Source organism: Leishmania mexicana, chromosome 28 (assembly GCF_000234665.1).
Source record: "Leishmania mexicana MHOM/GT/2001/U1103 complete genome, chromosome 28".
In the NCBI taxonomy this organism is placed as follows: domain Eukaryota; phylum Euglenozoa; class Kinetoplastea; order Trypanosomatida; family Trypanosomatidae; genus Leishmania; species Leishmania mexicana.
The window spans coordinates 459779-474799 of record NC_018332.1 but is presented as its reverse complement, the minus strand read 5'-3'; the positions used below and the strand labels follow the sequence as shown (position 1 = coordinate 474799).

Here is a 15021-nt window from a genome sequence, read left to right as displayed (position 1 = left end):
ATGTCGGTGCAGATCACAAAACACACAAAGAAGTCCTTACAAGCACGCAGGTGAGAAGAGCGAGAGCGAGACTTATGGAATAGCGGCTTGAAGCACTCACTCACACGCACGCCACGCACACGTGCGCACCCGCTGCGCGGGTCTCCTCACCTGCTCTCCTTCCTTGTCTGAACCGCGCGTCTTGCACCCCATCGGTTACACCACCTCCGCGCCGCACAGCTGCTCTTCCCTTCTCGCGACGGCGTCTGTGGCCCTCCTTTGTTTTTTTTTGTGCCCGACACCTCACAAGTACTCTGTCTGTGGAGTCCAAGTGCCATCTAGTAAGCCCATCCGGCGAGACTTGCATGAGGCGTTCAGCTGCTTCTGCAGGAGACCATCGAAACACTTGCGGCAGTGCACCTGAATCTCCTGTGCCTGTGCAAACTGCTGTGCCTGCATCTGCTCTGGTGAAGCGCTGCCGCTGTGGTGGCTGCCTATGAAGGCCATTGTGGCGCCATGGGGCATAGAGTGTGAGCCTTGCGCATAGACCCCTTCAGAGGCGCTGCTCGGGGTCTCAGCGCTGGTGTCGATTCGCACCTCACGCAGGTGCATAAAGACACGGGGAAAGTCGCAGTCGCCGCGCCAGGGGACAATGTGCGGGTTCGCGGCTAGCCTCATGGCCGCTGCGCGAGCGGCTGGATCCCTCTTAGATCCACTGCAGGCGTCTTCCGCAGCCCCTTCAGTCTTCCGTGCAGAGTCGCTACTCTGCTTCGTGGAGCTTGCCGATGTGCGTGAGCTGGACGCAGCTGGGCTAGCGCGAAGCTGCATCAATTCCCCCATCACCAGCGGGTCACCTATGACACTGGTACCAAGCTGCTCCCGCGCGAAGCGTTCCAGCATCGGCGGCTGCGACGTTGGCGGGCTCCGAATCACGATATGTAGCAGCGACACTGGGTGCACGCTGTAGTATCCGTTCTCTTTCACCTCGTAGTGGGCTTGGGGTACAACGGCAGATGCCTCTTCCGTGTCTACGCCAACGTCGCTGCTGGGCAAAGGTACGGAGGCGCCAGGGAAGAGCTGCGCCACGTCGATGACAGTGTGATTACCAGTGCCGTGCACCGGGAGATGCCCACCAACGAGTAGATCGTACTCCATCCTTGTCGTCTGCAGCGACGTTGCGTAGCGGTGGGCATCGGAGACGCTGACGAGCACTGGACCTGAGGCAAAGCCGTCAAGGTTGTATAGGACACGCACGCGCACCTCGGACGGCTTCAAGACACGCTTTAGCACCGGGTAGATGTTCTTCGACTGAAGTGCGGACTCCACGAACGACTCAACGGAGACGTTGTGGTAGTTGTCCGCTGCCTCAGCGCGGCGCATGGGGCAGAATGGAGGCTTGTACACCCCGAAAACGTGCCACCGCGTGAGCTGTTCTTCTGTCGACAGTAGCTGCAAAGATTTGGGGTTGATGAGGAACTGGTTGCGCAGAAATCGTGTCTGAATGGCCTCAGCAGGAAGCGATGACGCTGCCGCAGCCAACTGCGCCGCGTGGCGGTCGAGCGCCTTCCTGCTGTTCTGCTTTAGCACATCCACAAGTCGCCGAGTTGGTTGCCGAGACGTCATGATAGGGGGCCCAGGAATCGGAGAAGGGTCTCGGGGGACTGAGGCACGCGTAGGAAAAGAAAAACAAAAGGATTTCGGCGAGGCGGCAGTACCGGTGCCTTCCACTGCGTTGAGCGCGGCTGCGACGTCCTGCGTGATGACTCCTATCAAATGATGAGCAGGAAATCGAGAAAGAGAGGGAGGAAGGAAAGGTGTAGGGCGCATACAACGCGTAGAAGACAGGAAACAGCCCCAGCACAGGAGTTGCTTGTGGCCGGTTGCCGCGACTATGCAAATACTCCTTCCCCGATAAGGGATGCGCGTCTCTCTCTCTCCGCGCGCGTGTTTGCCTCCGACAACAGTGAAGAGCGACGAGCACGTGCACTGGTTTCCTTTCGTTGCCCCGCAGAAGCCGCCTCACAGCATCGTTGCATTACTCTTGCAAATTCGTACCTTGCGCTCCCTTTGGCATTTTGCGTTTTTTTTGTCGACTTTGCGCTGCATACCGTAACGACTTTGAGTTACTGGGATATTGCACGGAGAACGGTAATCTGCCGGCTGGGAGGGGGAAGGGGGGGGGCGAAGAAAAAAAAGTGTATGTGTGTGTGGGGGGGGGGGAAGGGGCACAGCCGGTGACAGACACAATATGAGGAGACCGATATGTCGCCTCCGGCCCCCTGCCGCACGCCTTTCGATTCGAGGAGTGAAGTCGGTCCTCGGAGGTGGCCGCTTCGAGTGCAAGCGAACATGGCACGCTTTTCGGTGCTAAGCTGAGAGGATCCAATGGGGGCGTGTGTAGCGGAAGCAACCCTTTCAGGGAATGCCTATGCAACGGTGATGAGCGGAGACGCCCATGCACGAATTGTGAACGCCGCAAAGGTGTTGATGCACCTTCCCCCGTCCACCCCCACTGCGCCTCACACGCGGCGCGCACAAGACACCTTTATGCGCTGCTTGTAGCAACCGAGAAGCAACAAAGGCAGCCGAGCCGTGAGAGACCGGTTGGATGGGCCGACGCCTGGTTTCCTCTTGCTGTTGCTGCAGGTTTACCACACTGCCAACACACAAAGTGGCACTTCAGGACGCCTCGGCGGTGCCCCTCACCTTTCTCTTCAGACTTAAAAGAACTTTTTAAGTACTTGACAATCTTCCCCGTCACACGCCTCACACTTTCCTTTTGTGTGTTGTGAGCGTGCGCGCGTTTCGCGCGTGTCTCGACATCATGGTACGTGCTTTGATGAAGAAGACCATGCAAACAACCACAACTAACGCACAAGAGAAACAAAAAAAGGAAAAAAAAATAAACTGAAAATTGAAAACAAACACCATTGAAGCCAAAAGGGCGCACGTGTACGTGGATGAGAGGTACACATGCGCCACACCACAATCAACACGAACACCGCCGCATCGCCCCGCTCCGCTCCGCCTCGCCAAAAGAAAAAAAACGGAAAGACGAAAAGGAAAGCTTTACACAACACACGACACACGATACACACACACAGGTGTCTGTCTAAAATCACGCACACAACATATATATATAACACCTACGGGCAAAGAGGAGGAAACACATCAGTGGGGGCAGAGGGAGGAGGGGAGTGTGCACGAGGAAGGTATCGTCGCCTCCCTCCCTTTATTCCCATACATACAACAAAATATCCTGTATCCGGTCCTTCAAACATGCACTAATATAACCAAGAAAATGTTTTCTTTCTTTTTTTTTTGGGGGGGGGGCGGAGAGGTTCCTGAAGGCGGGGTGGGAGTCTGTGAGATGCAATGTGGCGAGTGATGCATGATTTCGTGATAGACACCGAAGAGAGCGCAAAATACGGACGAGGGGGAGGGGACACCACAGTATGGGTGTGTGTGTGTGTCTGGAGAGTAGGAGGTGGGGGAGCGGTGGAACATCAACGGAGATCTTGTCTGGGTCGTCTGCTTCCATGCTCCTCCCAAGAACTGACCCGCCCACTCTCTCATCACGGCCTCGCTCCTTCCCGTTCCTACGTCGCACTTGTTTTGTGCATCCGTGTCACTTCGCGGTTCGTCTCCTCCTGCATCACGGCAGCGCGCAAAATCCGAGCAAGCACCAAAAGCCATTTCTAAACAGCATCTTCTTGCTCAAGGACGCTGGTAGGCAACATGCAGTCAAGCTCATACATGTAGCACCACCTCTCCCCAACACACACACCACGAGCGCCTTGCCGGCTTGGCGTGACGCCCCGTGAAGAGGCACAGGGTAGGGTGGGAGGACGGCGGAGCGGAGGAGGGAGGGAGGGAGGGCGACCAATGAAAATGAAAACAACAAAGAGGCGACTGCGGCGAGGGAGACACAGATACACACGCATGCACACACCAATATGAGGGGGAGGGGGAGAGCAGGGGTTACCGCCGACAGACATCGGCAGTCGCACTATGGAAAGGTGCCCCATACTACACACTCACGTGAGTACGACGACCATCGCCGGCGGCTGATATCATCCAGCAACAACACAAAAGGAAAAAGCGAAAAGATACAAGAGAAACACGGAAGAGGAGAAACAGAATAGGAGAAACTGTTCAGCAACACACCATCGCCAGCACATGCGTCGCGCATGCATGCTTACATGCGACCGTCTAGCCTTGGCGTGCGAGGTAGCATGACACCTGCCTTGATGCGTGCTCCCATCACTCTCGTCCTCTTACATCTTGTAGCAGCCAGTGCCCGTGTCCTCGGGCCACGCACCTGCTCCACCTTGGTTTCCTCTGCACGAGAGCACGTGCTTGCGTGTGTGTGCAGTTTCGTTGTCTTCTGCTTTTCTTAGAAGGTGAAGTTCGTTCGCTTCATCTGCTCCTGAAGCATGTTCCACGTGTTCTTCGGGTACGACTGCACGCACCGCGAGTACGAGTTGTAGACGGTGTACAGCGGCCTCTCCTGAGAGCTGAGCCACGTCTCCAGCTTACGCTGCGCATCTGGGAAGCTTTCGGCCACAAAGTACCGCGGCTGATACTTGGTGATGGGGAACGGCGTTTTGGAGGCCACTGTGGGGTCCCACGGGACGCACTCCGGCTTGTCGCTCAGTGCGTACTCTAGCTCGCCACAGCTCGATAAAACACCAGCACCGTAGGCCTTGCGCCGGCCACCCTCGCTGCAGAGGCCGAACTCGACGCTATACCAGTAGACCTTTGCCAATTTGTCCAGCAGCTCATCGCTGGCACCAAGGGACGCGAGGCCGATCGTCTGGGTGAACTTGGCGAAGTCAGGATCAGAGAGCAGGGGCAGGTGACCAATGATGTCATGCACCATGTCCGGCTCCGGCGTGTACAACGGCTGCGCGGCGTGGCGAATGTACTGGGTGCTGTAAAAAATGCGGAACGCCAGGGCGTTCAAGAAGTCGCGCGACGTCAGCAGCCCCGTCACCGGGCGCACCGTGAAGCCGGTCGCCTCGTTCAGGAACTCGCTCACATCGCGCAGCTGCGGCATTTGGGTGCGGCTCAGCACACCGTTTTCGAGGAGCAGCGGAAAGACGTAGTTGTACTGCTGGCACGCGTGCGTCGGGTACAGGCGGGCCAGGTGGTCGTAGACTACCGTCCACACGCGGTTCTCCTCCTCTGTGTAGTTTACAATCGGGATCTGATCGCCGGTTTTGTAGTTCTTGGCAAGCCTGACAATCTCGCGGCGGCGGGCGCGGTAGACCTCGTCGTGGAAGCCAGGGTGGGGGTTCTCCGGGTCTTCTTGCAGCTCCTCGCCGGCAGCGAGCGTGCTCTGATCGAGTTTGTCGAGGTCTTTGGGCTCCGTCGGATACCACGGAATCACCCACGATCCGGACACGACAACATTTGAAAATTTTGCGTTCAGCTCCGCCATGACCTTCTTCATGCTTTCGCTCTCAATGTAGGCATCCACGTCGAGGAAGATGGTGCACAGCGGCGCCTTGTTTTCGTACGCGCGAGGACGGTTGGCGACCTGGCTGATGTTGATGCTGTACGTCTTGAAGACGCTCAGCAGGTGACACAGCTCGCCAGGCTTATCAGTGGAGAGTGATACCTGCAGGGACGTGCGGCACCGCGTCTTCTTGTCGGCGCCCTTGATGTTGCTCCCGGTGGAGGTGTACTGGTGCTTCAGGGTGGCGGCGGCGCCCATGGCAGCCCCCTGGAACACTCGACTGCGCAACAGCATGTTATTCTCAAGAGAAGGCAGGCAGACAAGGGAGAGAGGGAAGACTGTAAGCGCGAGGACTGCGCGTTAGGGACGCTGTGTGTACGCCAAGCGAAGGGGCACTGCGTTCCGAAATTGGGTGGTGGGTGGTGATGGTGGGGGGTAGAGGACAGTTGCTTGTGTGTTGGTCGCCATGCTCAGCAGAGGAGTGGGGGCATGTGTTTGTCCATGTGGATGTGCGTGAGGGAGGAGAGGAGAGCAGAGGCGCAGCCATGCGAAAAGCATTCAGAAAACACCAATCGCGGCCATAACAAAGGTCTTTTAGGCGAGCACGCAAGAGAGGGGGGACTGTGATCCAGAGACGTACCAGAGGGCACAATCGTCACGGGGAGCATCACCGCAACAGTTGTGTGCGGTGCCCGTTGCAAGGACAAAAAAGAAAACAGCAGCAGCAAGAGAATGCTGTCCATGCCGTTCCCCGTGCCATCTCCGCTACGAGGGCAGGCGAGCTGCAGATGTGTGTGTGTGGGAGGAGGGGGGAGGTGTGCGTAGAGCATGAACTCCTCCTCTTCTCTTGTTTTCGCTGTTTTCTTCTCGTGTCCACTTGTGTGTGTGTGCGTGTTGTGCGTCAGAAGAGAAGGGAGGCGTGCGAGGCTCGCGGTGTTTCATCCGTCAAGTCTAGGTGTGGTGGTGGTGGGGATCGGGAGACATCGTCAAGCGACGAACCCGAGCACAGAAACGGAAGCTGGCAAAATTCCACAACAACAGCGCGCGATGTGCGAGCTCGCTTCACCGCCTGCATGGTGTCCTCGTCCTCTCCATCGAGCACCGCCGCCCGCACGGCCGCCCGCAGCTCCGCTGCGGAGCGGACATGGGTGTTGTTTACAGACAGGACGGCCGCATCCGGCATGAGCGGGCTCAGTTGTGGGGCAACGCACCACGACGGCACCAAACGGCTGATCACCTCATCATCGCCCAGCAAGTGTACCTCACCAACGAGATCGTATGCCACGATGCTATAGGCCAAGACCAAGTGGAGGTGTTCCGTCGAGGGGAACGGTGAAAGGTCTGTCGGGGCCTCCACATGCACCTCACCCAACTGTTCACACTCGCCCGAGCGTGCGCCATTAGTGGTCGACGCAGTTTGGCCTGTGACGGGGCTCACCACTGATCTCCGTGTGCACTCTGCTTCGTGGAGCCGAGAGAGCAGTCGCGGCACGTCTGTCGTCGGTAGCACCATTGTGTCGTTGATCTGCTGCACCACAGACGGGAACGGGACGGCAGCGAGGCCGGTGATGCGCTCCAGTTCCTCCGGGTATTCGTCATCGAGGCCCACGAGTTCGTTCTTTTCGAAGACGAGACCCCACGTGCCGGCGTAGGGCGATGCTGGTGAGCTGAACGCACGGGTAAGCGTGATAGTCTGGTAGTGCGCCACGGGCACCCCGTTGCGTGTCTTTGGCGCCTCCTCAGCACCGACGCGCAGCTGTAAGCTGAACAGACGGGCGATATAGTTGCCCTCTCCATGTGCATCACAGCTATCGTCGCTATGCAGGCTACTTGAGCTGGCTTGATGCGGCGCGCCACGTGGCGGGACGCAGACGTCGTTTGGGTCATAGTCCTCATCGTCGTCATCGTCACCCGTGCGCTCTGCAGAAACCTTGTGCGGTGCAGCATGCAGGTGCTGCGCGCCATGCTCATCAGTCGTGGGAGAGGATGTAAAGGCCGAATCGGCCGTCTTACGGCCCATCGCGGTGCGCTGCATCGCCATGGTGTTGTGCTGACCAATGGCGGTCTGCAAGCGCGCCAGGCGCGATTGAAAGTTTACACCGTGCTTTGCGTCGTATGCGCTACGTTTCTTTGGGTCTGACAGAACCGCGTAGGCCTCCGTGATGCGCTGATAGCGTGCCTGCACGTGCATCTCATTGCCGGCGTCGTCCCGATAGACTGCCCGGTCTGGATGCAGTTGCAGTGACAGCTTCTTGTATTGCCGCGCCAAGTCCACGGAGTTGATGGATGGGTCTACACCAAGGCATTCATAGTGTGATGGGAGGCTGGCCTTCGATTCCATTGTGTTTGGCCCACCCGTTTTTCCTCTTGTTTCCGTGAAACGGTCCAACACGGCTGCTTTGGTAGGGCCGCGAATTCTCGGGATTCTGTGCTGTGCAGACGAGAGGTAGCAAACGTGATCGGCGTGAAGAGGAGTGATGGCGCACAGCGGACTGACGCGCACCTCTCCTCTCTTCCTCTTCTTCTCCCTCGTCGTCCTCCAAACCCAGTGTTGAGGCAACTGTGGCTTCTGTGCGTCATGCAAGTGCGTCACCAAGGAGAGAGAAAAACAAGAAAACAAAGCGTGGTGCAGGATGCGCGGTGGGTGGGGGAGAGAGAGAAGGGAAAGAGTCGTCCAAATGTGGAGGAGATTGCGAGAGAGGACCTGCCCAGACAAGAGCGGGGCAGTGAGTGACGACCTCGGACGGCACATGTAACGGTTAACAAACATGCCTCGATCATCTGCCGAGTACGTGTTCTTTTCTTTGCTGCCATGCAGATGCTGCAGACAAGAATCAGCAAGCGCTATGCCGTGTTTCGGCACCCCATGCGAAGACCATCGCCGACGCCTACCGCCCGTGCAGCCGGCGAGGAGGTGGTGTCCAGTGCCGTGAAGCCGCTGTCTTTTCGGTTTGGTTCCAAGTCCTTGTCACATGTGGATGTCGTCACCCGCGAAGTGCACTGCGCATGTGCGTACTTAGGGAAGAAAGGGGCCAGCGTGCACACATACAAGGGAGATACATGACATGCTTGGTGCAGTGCGGCCACGTCATTCGGGCAAGAACAGAAAAAAAACACACATTCACACACATATATACACATACACATATACATATATGTTTGTATGTGTCTGTCTGTACATGAGAGCCCACACGATGGCCACGAGGGAGGGAGCACAGAAGTGGGTTAACAGAGAGGGAGAAGGAGCGACCGCAGCAAGAGAGGCGGCCACGACGGCCACGAAAAGTACACGAAGCAGCCAAAGAGCCTTTCAAAGGGGGGGGGCAATCGAAGCGGAGAACGAGTGCCACACAGATGGACATCAGCACCGCCCGCCAACAATGAAAGGAAAAAGAACACAGAGACAGACAGAGAGAGCGATGGCGCACTTGGGGCGCGCCTGTCTTACATCAAACACATGTAAGGGCGTGAAAAAGACACCGCGCTGTTTTCTGGGAGCGCCGACACTCACGTGTCACTGCTGAGATTTGACAAGAACACATCAAAGTCCTCCTCAAGCTCTGCTGTCATCCTGAAAAAGGAGTTCACGGTGTCGGCCCGCATGTGGACACTCGGGCGCTTGCTCGGATCCGCCGCACGCTCCTCCCGCTGCAGCTGGGCGCGTACGGCCGCCTCCGCCAGATCGCACGCGCGCTGAACCGCCTCCACCGCGCGCTGGGCAGCCTCTCGCGTGGTCGCCGCCTCCTCGCTCAATCGAAGAGCTTCGCGCTTGCGTGCGTGCCTCAAAGACGCTTCAGCAGCCGCCGTAATCCGCACACGCACATCCGTCTCTTCCACGAGCACAATGCGGTCGCGCAATCGTTGCTCGTTGTTAAGCAGTGACATGTGCTGCTGACGGCCTAACCACTCTCGCGACGCCGCCGTCGACTGCGCGGCAGAGCGGCCGGCAACCAACAGGGCCAAGGAACGCTGCCGCATTTCGAACACAAACTGGCGATACCAGTTCATTTCCCCCTCCTCGGCTGCCATCTTCTCCGCTACTGCAGCGGCCACGAAGCTCTGCCGGGCCTCCTCGCACGACTTGGCATATGCCGCGACCTGTGCCTTCTGCAGCTCTGCTGCGTAGGCCGCCTGCAGGTCGGCGAGAGGCCCAGCGCACAACGCGTCGTACGCTTCATCCCGCTCCGCGCTTACCTGCACGCGGGCTCGCCGCTCACTCTCGCTGAAGTGGGCAAACGCCTCCTCGGCTATCATAGATGCCTTTAGCGCCGCGCGCTCGACCGTCTCGGACACCATCCGCATGGTGCGCACCTCCTCCTCTGCGGCGACGGTCGTCAGGACGTCTGTGTACAGCAGATACGAGAAGAAGGGGGAGTCGAAGGCGGCGCAGCAGCGCAGTCGACGCTGCCGCAACCGCCACATGCACGAGCCACCGTGGTGGAGCAAGCGTGCACGCATCGGAAGCGCTGCTTCAGACTCGTCAACGACCTCAAGCAGCGCCGTCTGCATGGGGGTGAGTGCTGTGAAGCCAGAAGAAGAGGGTCTTGGCGTCGCAAAATCGGCCGGTGGCACGTCTTCGCTGCGTGGCTGCTGCCGGTCGCCTTCGCGCGACTCTGCCACACGGAGGCAAAACTCATGATACCGTATCATTTGCCTAAACCGACGTGCCTCATGCGACACAAGTTTCTTGTAGGTGTATAGAGCGCTGAACTCTACCTTGAAGAGGTCGTAGAGACGATGACGCTCTGCGTGGTAACGTGCCAGCAGCTCCTTCTGCAACACGTCCTTGTGGCGACTGAGCACGACCGAGGCGTACCAGCAGGCGGGTTTTACTGTAGGCTCCAGCGGCACGGCTGACATGGCGAGCACCTCCAGGTCGCAGGTGAGACACATGCACGGGAAAGGGTGCGTGCACGAAAGGAACTCACCTAGCAGCCTACGACGCTGCGCCGCCTCTTCACCGAAGAGGCGGAGCTGGGCGGAGAGGTTTTCGTGGAGGCTGGTCCATCTTTTCAATAGAAGCGTCTTCTCAGCGCCGGCCCTCTCCACCGTGAGCTGGGCGTCGTCAGCGGCACAGAAGGACTGGCTGACGCTCCTCTTGTTGAGCACGGGCAGCGGTGCGTGGCGGCGGGCTTCCTCTGCCGCAGTCGCGTCGCGACGAGGTTGCGCAATCGCCTGCGCAGCATGTCGTATGGCACTGTAGAGGCGCTCATGCACAGCTACGTCATCGGTCATGGTCGGTGGAATGAGGAGGCGGAAGCGAATGCCGTCTTTGCCGTTCGGCAGCAACGTCGAGTACCAACGCGTCGGAGAGGACTGCTGGGCGAGCTGGCACAGCAGACCGCGCTCGTACTCCTCCGCATAGAGAAGCCGCCGCATCGCTTGCACAAGATTCCGAGATGTGGCAGACGTCGGCTGTGCCGGAAATGCCTCGCCGCCGGCTGCAGCTCGTGGGAGTTTCTCCGGGCTTGCTGCTCTAATGAGAAGGGCCTGCGTGGATGTGTTGGTGGCCAGTCGAGCTTTTCCCAGAATTGCGTGTGTCTTCGTCGTCATCGGAGGCTCATCCAGCGTGTGGCTTGAAGAGAGAGTAAAGGTGACGGTCCTTTGGTGCACTCGATCGCGCAGGATGTCGGCCAGGCCGTGGTCTGACGGTAGCGTCACCGTAGAATTGGAGGTGTTCACGAGCTCCTCCTCGTCACGATCTGTGTCCCTACAGCCAAAGAGCGCGAGTGTGGCGTCGTCAATGAACAAGTTGCCCAGCAACCCCAGAGGTGCGGCGCTGGTAGCACCGGAAGCAGCGGAAGCCTTTGAGAAAGTGTCGGGGTCGACTTTCGGACCGCCAGCACCCCCACGGTCAGGGGGCATGGCGTCGGCGCCGCTCTTGAGGAGTGTCCCGGTTGGCTTGTGGGTCAGGGACGCGCGCGGTTGCCACCGGTGACTCTTGCTCGTGCTTTGCGCGGAGAGAGAGGACGCAATCTCATCAGCAGACTCTGGGATCGACCGCGCCGCCGCGGCAGCTTCCATGCGGGCGGCCTGAAAGAGGCAGCGCACCGCCAGCACATTTGGGTTTGCTCCGCTCAGCAGCGGAGACGCGTCGTGAGCACCGCTCCTCATTCGCCACGCGGATGCGCCGGCGTCAGTTCGGCTGACGGTGGACTCCTTCGTGATCTCGGGTGACTCCACCGGCGCGAATGGCGTGAGAAGCGGCAGCGGTATCGGCGTTGTGGAGGATGAGCGGGCGAGGTGGCTGTCGAGGCCGTTCTTGTCAGCTGTGTTCAGACTATGGCGCTCGTTAGAGGGGTCGTCATCACTGCTGTTGAGTCGCGGCAAGGCAGAGATCCCCGTGTCAAGGTAGCGTGAGTGGCATCGGGGGCCCCCGTCACCCACGTGCACCTCCCGCGGGGTGGCGGCACCGTTTCGAAGTCGTTGCAAGTATCGGCTGCGGCGCAATTGCCATGCATCCACCGTCGCAACTCGCGCCAGGTCCTGCGCGTAGAGGTACGGCTCCAGCAGCGGCTTTGGTTCACTCAATGGGCTGTCTAAGGTCTCTCTGGCGGCTTGCAGGACAGGCCTGAACTGTGCGACACCGCGGGGGTCTCTGCGCTGAGCCCTCTCCAAGTCATCCACTGTTGTTCGTTGCCGCCATGGGTTTGGCGGCAGGGCATCGCTGGACGCATAGGGCACGAGCGGCTTGGGTGATGAAGCCGACCGCGACAGTGGTGGTGTTGCACTATCGCTCTCCTTATCACTTTCACCACAGTCACCGGCATTCCCGAACAGATAGAGCGGTGATCGCAGTGTAGCGGAGCCGGCGGCCTTTTCACGCGGCCGAGCAGTGCGAGCAACCATTAGCATGTGAGGCTGCCGGGGATAGTACAAGGTGGCGCCTCTCGCATGCGTCGGCATTGGGGGCAGGCCCCCAACGGTATCAAACGGCATGACGGCAATATATATATTAAAAAGGAACGGTGAAGGGAAGGCGGATAAATATCGTGTGTTTTCCTTCTGTGCGGCCTTCAGCTGTGTGCGGATGTCTGCGCGCGTGCGTGCAACGGAGAGTGTGGTAAAGGCGGCAGTCGCCAGAAATCCACGTGCGTGGACAAGGCCGTGGCAAGGGAGAGCCGAGGATGAGTGAGGGGTCGACTGTGGAAGCACACAGACAAAACGTGCGCCTGGCGGACCCCCCAGCAAGGGCGAGAAACACCATGTGCGCTTTTGAGTTGTCCATTCACGGTGACAGCACTGAGGAGAGAGAGAGAGAAAGCCTCTCTCTCCCCCTACGAAAACACAAAAAAGAACCCACATGACGCCCTGCCGGCGCATTTCTGAGCGAGTCTCGACGTCCTGCCCAGTAGCCGATGATGATGTCGTTGGCAGTCGAGAAGGCGAGAGCGGTTCTCATCGTTCCGCTTCTGTCTCGCTTTCATACTGGGGGGGGGAGGAAAAGGAAAAGAGAGAGTGCGCCAGAGCGCATCCCGCACCACCCCCTCCCCCTTCCCCTTCTGCTTTCTTTTCCATGGCTGCCACGACTATCCTTCCTCATCTTCCCTTCACACTTCTGTCCTTCCGCCTTTGTGCCGTGTGCGCCTGCGTCTATGATGCGTGCATGTGCCTGTGCGAGGTATCTCACACATAGGGAGGATGCACAGATATATCGGCGAACATGCGCGCGCACACAGCCGCACACGCACACGGCCATAAAATACAAATACATACAGACGCAGAAATACACGCTGTAAGAGCGGCAGTCGACAGGTGTGCGTGTGTGTGTGGGGGGGGGGCGATGGAGGGCTACGAGGGAAACGGCTTTAGTGCATGTTCCCTGCACCTGCACCCCCCCGCCCCCTAGCCCCCGAGGCCCGTCACCAGTGTAACAGGCGCCTTGCTCGTCCGCTTTCCTGTGGCGACACAGTTCCTTTTCGTTGCGCCTATGCCGAGAGTTCGACTGCAGTGGCAGGAAAACACCAATCTAATCACGGGGGCCATATCGGCTCGGGTCGTACGTCCCTTGTGGGGAGTGAGACCGGGAACGCCCCGCGGCTGCCACGGCGCGCTTCCGTCGCTCGATAGCTAGTCGCTCATAGTCGCGTTCCTCGCGGGACAGTCGCTCACGGTACTTGAAGACGCTCACCTCCTTGTCCAGAAGCTTCTGCTCATCTTGGCAATACTCCGGATCACGCTGCATGCTAATATCGTAGAGGTCCTCCTGCAGGCGAGCCTCGCGTTGCTCGGCCTCCTGCACCTGCTTGCGTGCGGCTTCGAGTCGGGCCTCCAATTCCTGCAGCTGGCGCCGCGCCTGTTTTACCTGCTTGGCGTTGTCGAGCTGCGCTGCGCGAATTGCCTCCTCACGATTTCGGTTTGTGATGCGCTGGTAGGCGATGTTCACCAGGACCGGGAAGTACGTGGCGAACTCTTGGAAGCTCTCCTGACTCATGGTCGCCGTACCCACACCACCATCCCCGCGTGTGGCGAAGTGGGCGAAGAGGTCCTGCAGAACCTCGACCGGGAAGGCAACACTGGCCACGAGAAAAATGTGCTCGAACGCCTTTTCTGTAAGAAAGGCGCTGCCGTTGTGCTGACTGCCGAAGGAGAAGAGGTACTCCACCCGCTCCGGTGTGGTGCGCTCCTTGTAGTAGAAAGACGACGACGGCGGTGGTGTCGGCAGCGCCGCGGCAGAGGTAGGCGGTGGCGCTGACACCGGGTAAGGGTCGGCTTCGGGGTAGCGCTCCGGAGGCCGTGCGGCCGGCGCGGAGCCAGAGGCACCACCGCCCCTGTAGAGGCTACTGCCAGCGCTGGGACGCGCCTGGTTCGGTGACGCACTCCCGCCGTAGTCACCGCTGGTGGGAACCGAAGCGGCTGCGGTACCGTTCTCTTTCATGCGTAATGACCCGCGTGGCGTGTGGAAGGACCCAGGGGCAGCCGGGTCGTGAAAGAACTCCGACATCCTGGGTGGTGGCAGCTCTCGCTGGGTGGAGATGTCCGCCTTGGTGCTGTTCCTGCGAAACACGTAGATCTGGTCGTACGTTTGGAGCACGTCAATGGACGTAACATCTGCCCAGCGCTGCGAGTCGTCGTCGTAGCGCTGCAGGCGGTTGATCGTGAAGGGCTCGCACGCGCGCATGTCTGTGTAGCCCATCGAGTACTTGATTGCCTCCTCCTCTCGACGGAACAGATGCTCGAGGGTAGACCGCAACACCTCCATCGAGGAGGGCGGCTGCTCAAAGGGGAGCTCGATGTTCACCTTCTGCCCCCGAATATCGGTGCAGGCCATCAGCGTGAAGGACATGGCTAAAAGAGGAGGTGACGAGGCAAAGACAGGTAGGAATGATGATACTCGTGATGAGTCGTGGAGGGGATATCTATGTGTGCGCTTGGCTGTATTGGGGCTAGGCGGGGGAGAGAGGGGGGGGGCACTCGTGCAAGGCTTCGATAGAGAGACAATGGAGGGGGAGGGAGGGAGGGGTGGGGAGCGACGCACCACCTGTGCTTGTGCCACAAAAGCACAACAAGAAACGGGAAAAAGACACGGAGCGCAGAGAGGCAGTGATGCCGCACAGACGCATCATTCAGAGAAGAAGAGG

General features: G+C 59.1%; 5 protein-coding genes across 5 annotated transcripts; all 5 read right to left on the bottom strand.

The window, feature by feature from the left end:
* Positions 1-282: 282 nt before the first annotated feature.
* On the bottom strand, positions 283-1602 carry LMXM_28_1290 (conserved hypothetical protein; the record flags this gene model as incomplete). Its single annotated transcript, XM_003876921.1, has 1 exon — positions 283-1602. The coding sequence occupies one exon, from the start codon at positions 1600-1602 to the stop codon at positions 283-285; it is 1320 nt and encodes a 439-aa protein (XP_003876970.1).
* A 2773-nt stretch (positions 1603-4375) lies between these two features.
* Positions 4376-5734, bottom strand: LMXM_28_1280 (putative phenylalanine-4-hydroxylase; the record flags this gene model as incomplete). Its single annotated transcript, XM_003876920.1, has 1 exon — positions 4376-5734. One exon carries the CDS (start codon positions 5732-5734, stop codon positions 4376-4378), a length of 1359 nt encoding a protein of 452 aa, XP_003876969.1.
* Positions 5735-6341: 607 nt separating this feature from the next.
* On the bottom strand, positions 6342-7781 carry LMXM_28_1270 (conserved hypothetical protein; the record flags this gene model as incomplete). The annotated part of the gene is made up of 1 exon (XM_003876919.1): positions 6342-7781. The coding sequence occupies one exon, from the start codon at positions 7779-7781 to the stop codon at positions 6342-6344; it is 1440 nt and encodes a 479-aa protein (XP_003876968.1).
* A 1166-nt stretch (positions 7782-8947) lies between these two features.
* Positions 8948-12295, bottom strand: LMXM_28_1260 (conserved hypothetical protein; the record flags this gene model as incomplete). The annotated part of the gene is made up of 1 exon (XM_003876918.1): positions 8948-12295. The coding sequence occupies one exon, from the start codon at positions 12293-12295 to the stop codon at positions 8948-8950; it is 3348 nt and encodes a 1115-aa protein (XP_003876967.1).
* A 1114-nt stretch (positions 12296-13409) lies between these two features.
* On the bottom strand, positions 13410-14726 carry LMXM_28_1250 (conserved hypothetical protein; the record flags this gene model as incomplete). The annotated part of the gene is made up of 1 exon (XM_003876917.1): positions 13410-14726. One exon carries the CDS (start codon positions 14724-14726, stop codon positions 13410-13412), a length of 1317 nt encoding a protein of 438 aa, XP_003876966.1.
* Positions 14727-15021: the final 295 nt, after the last annotated feature.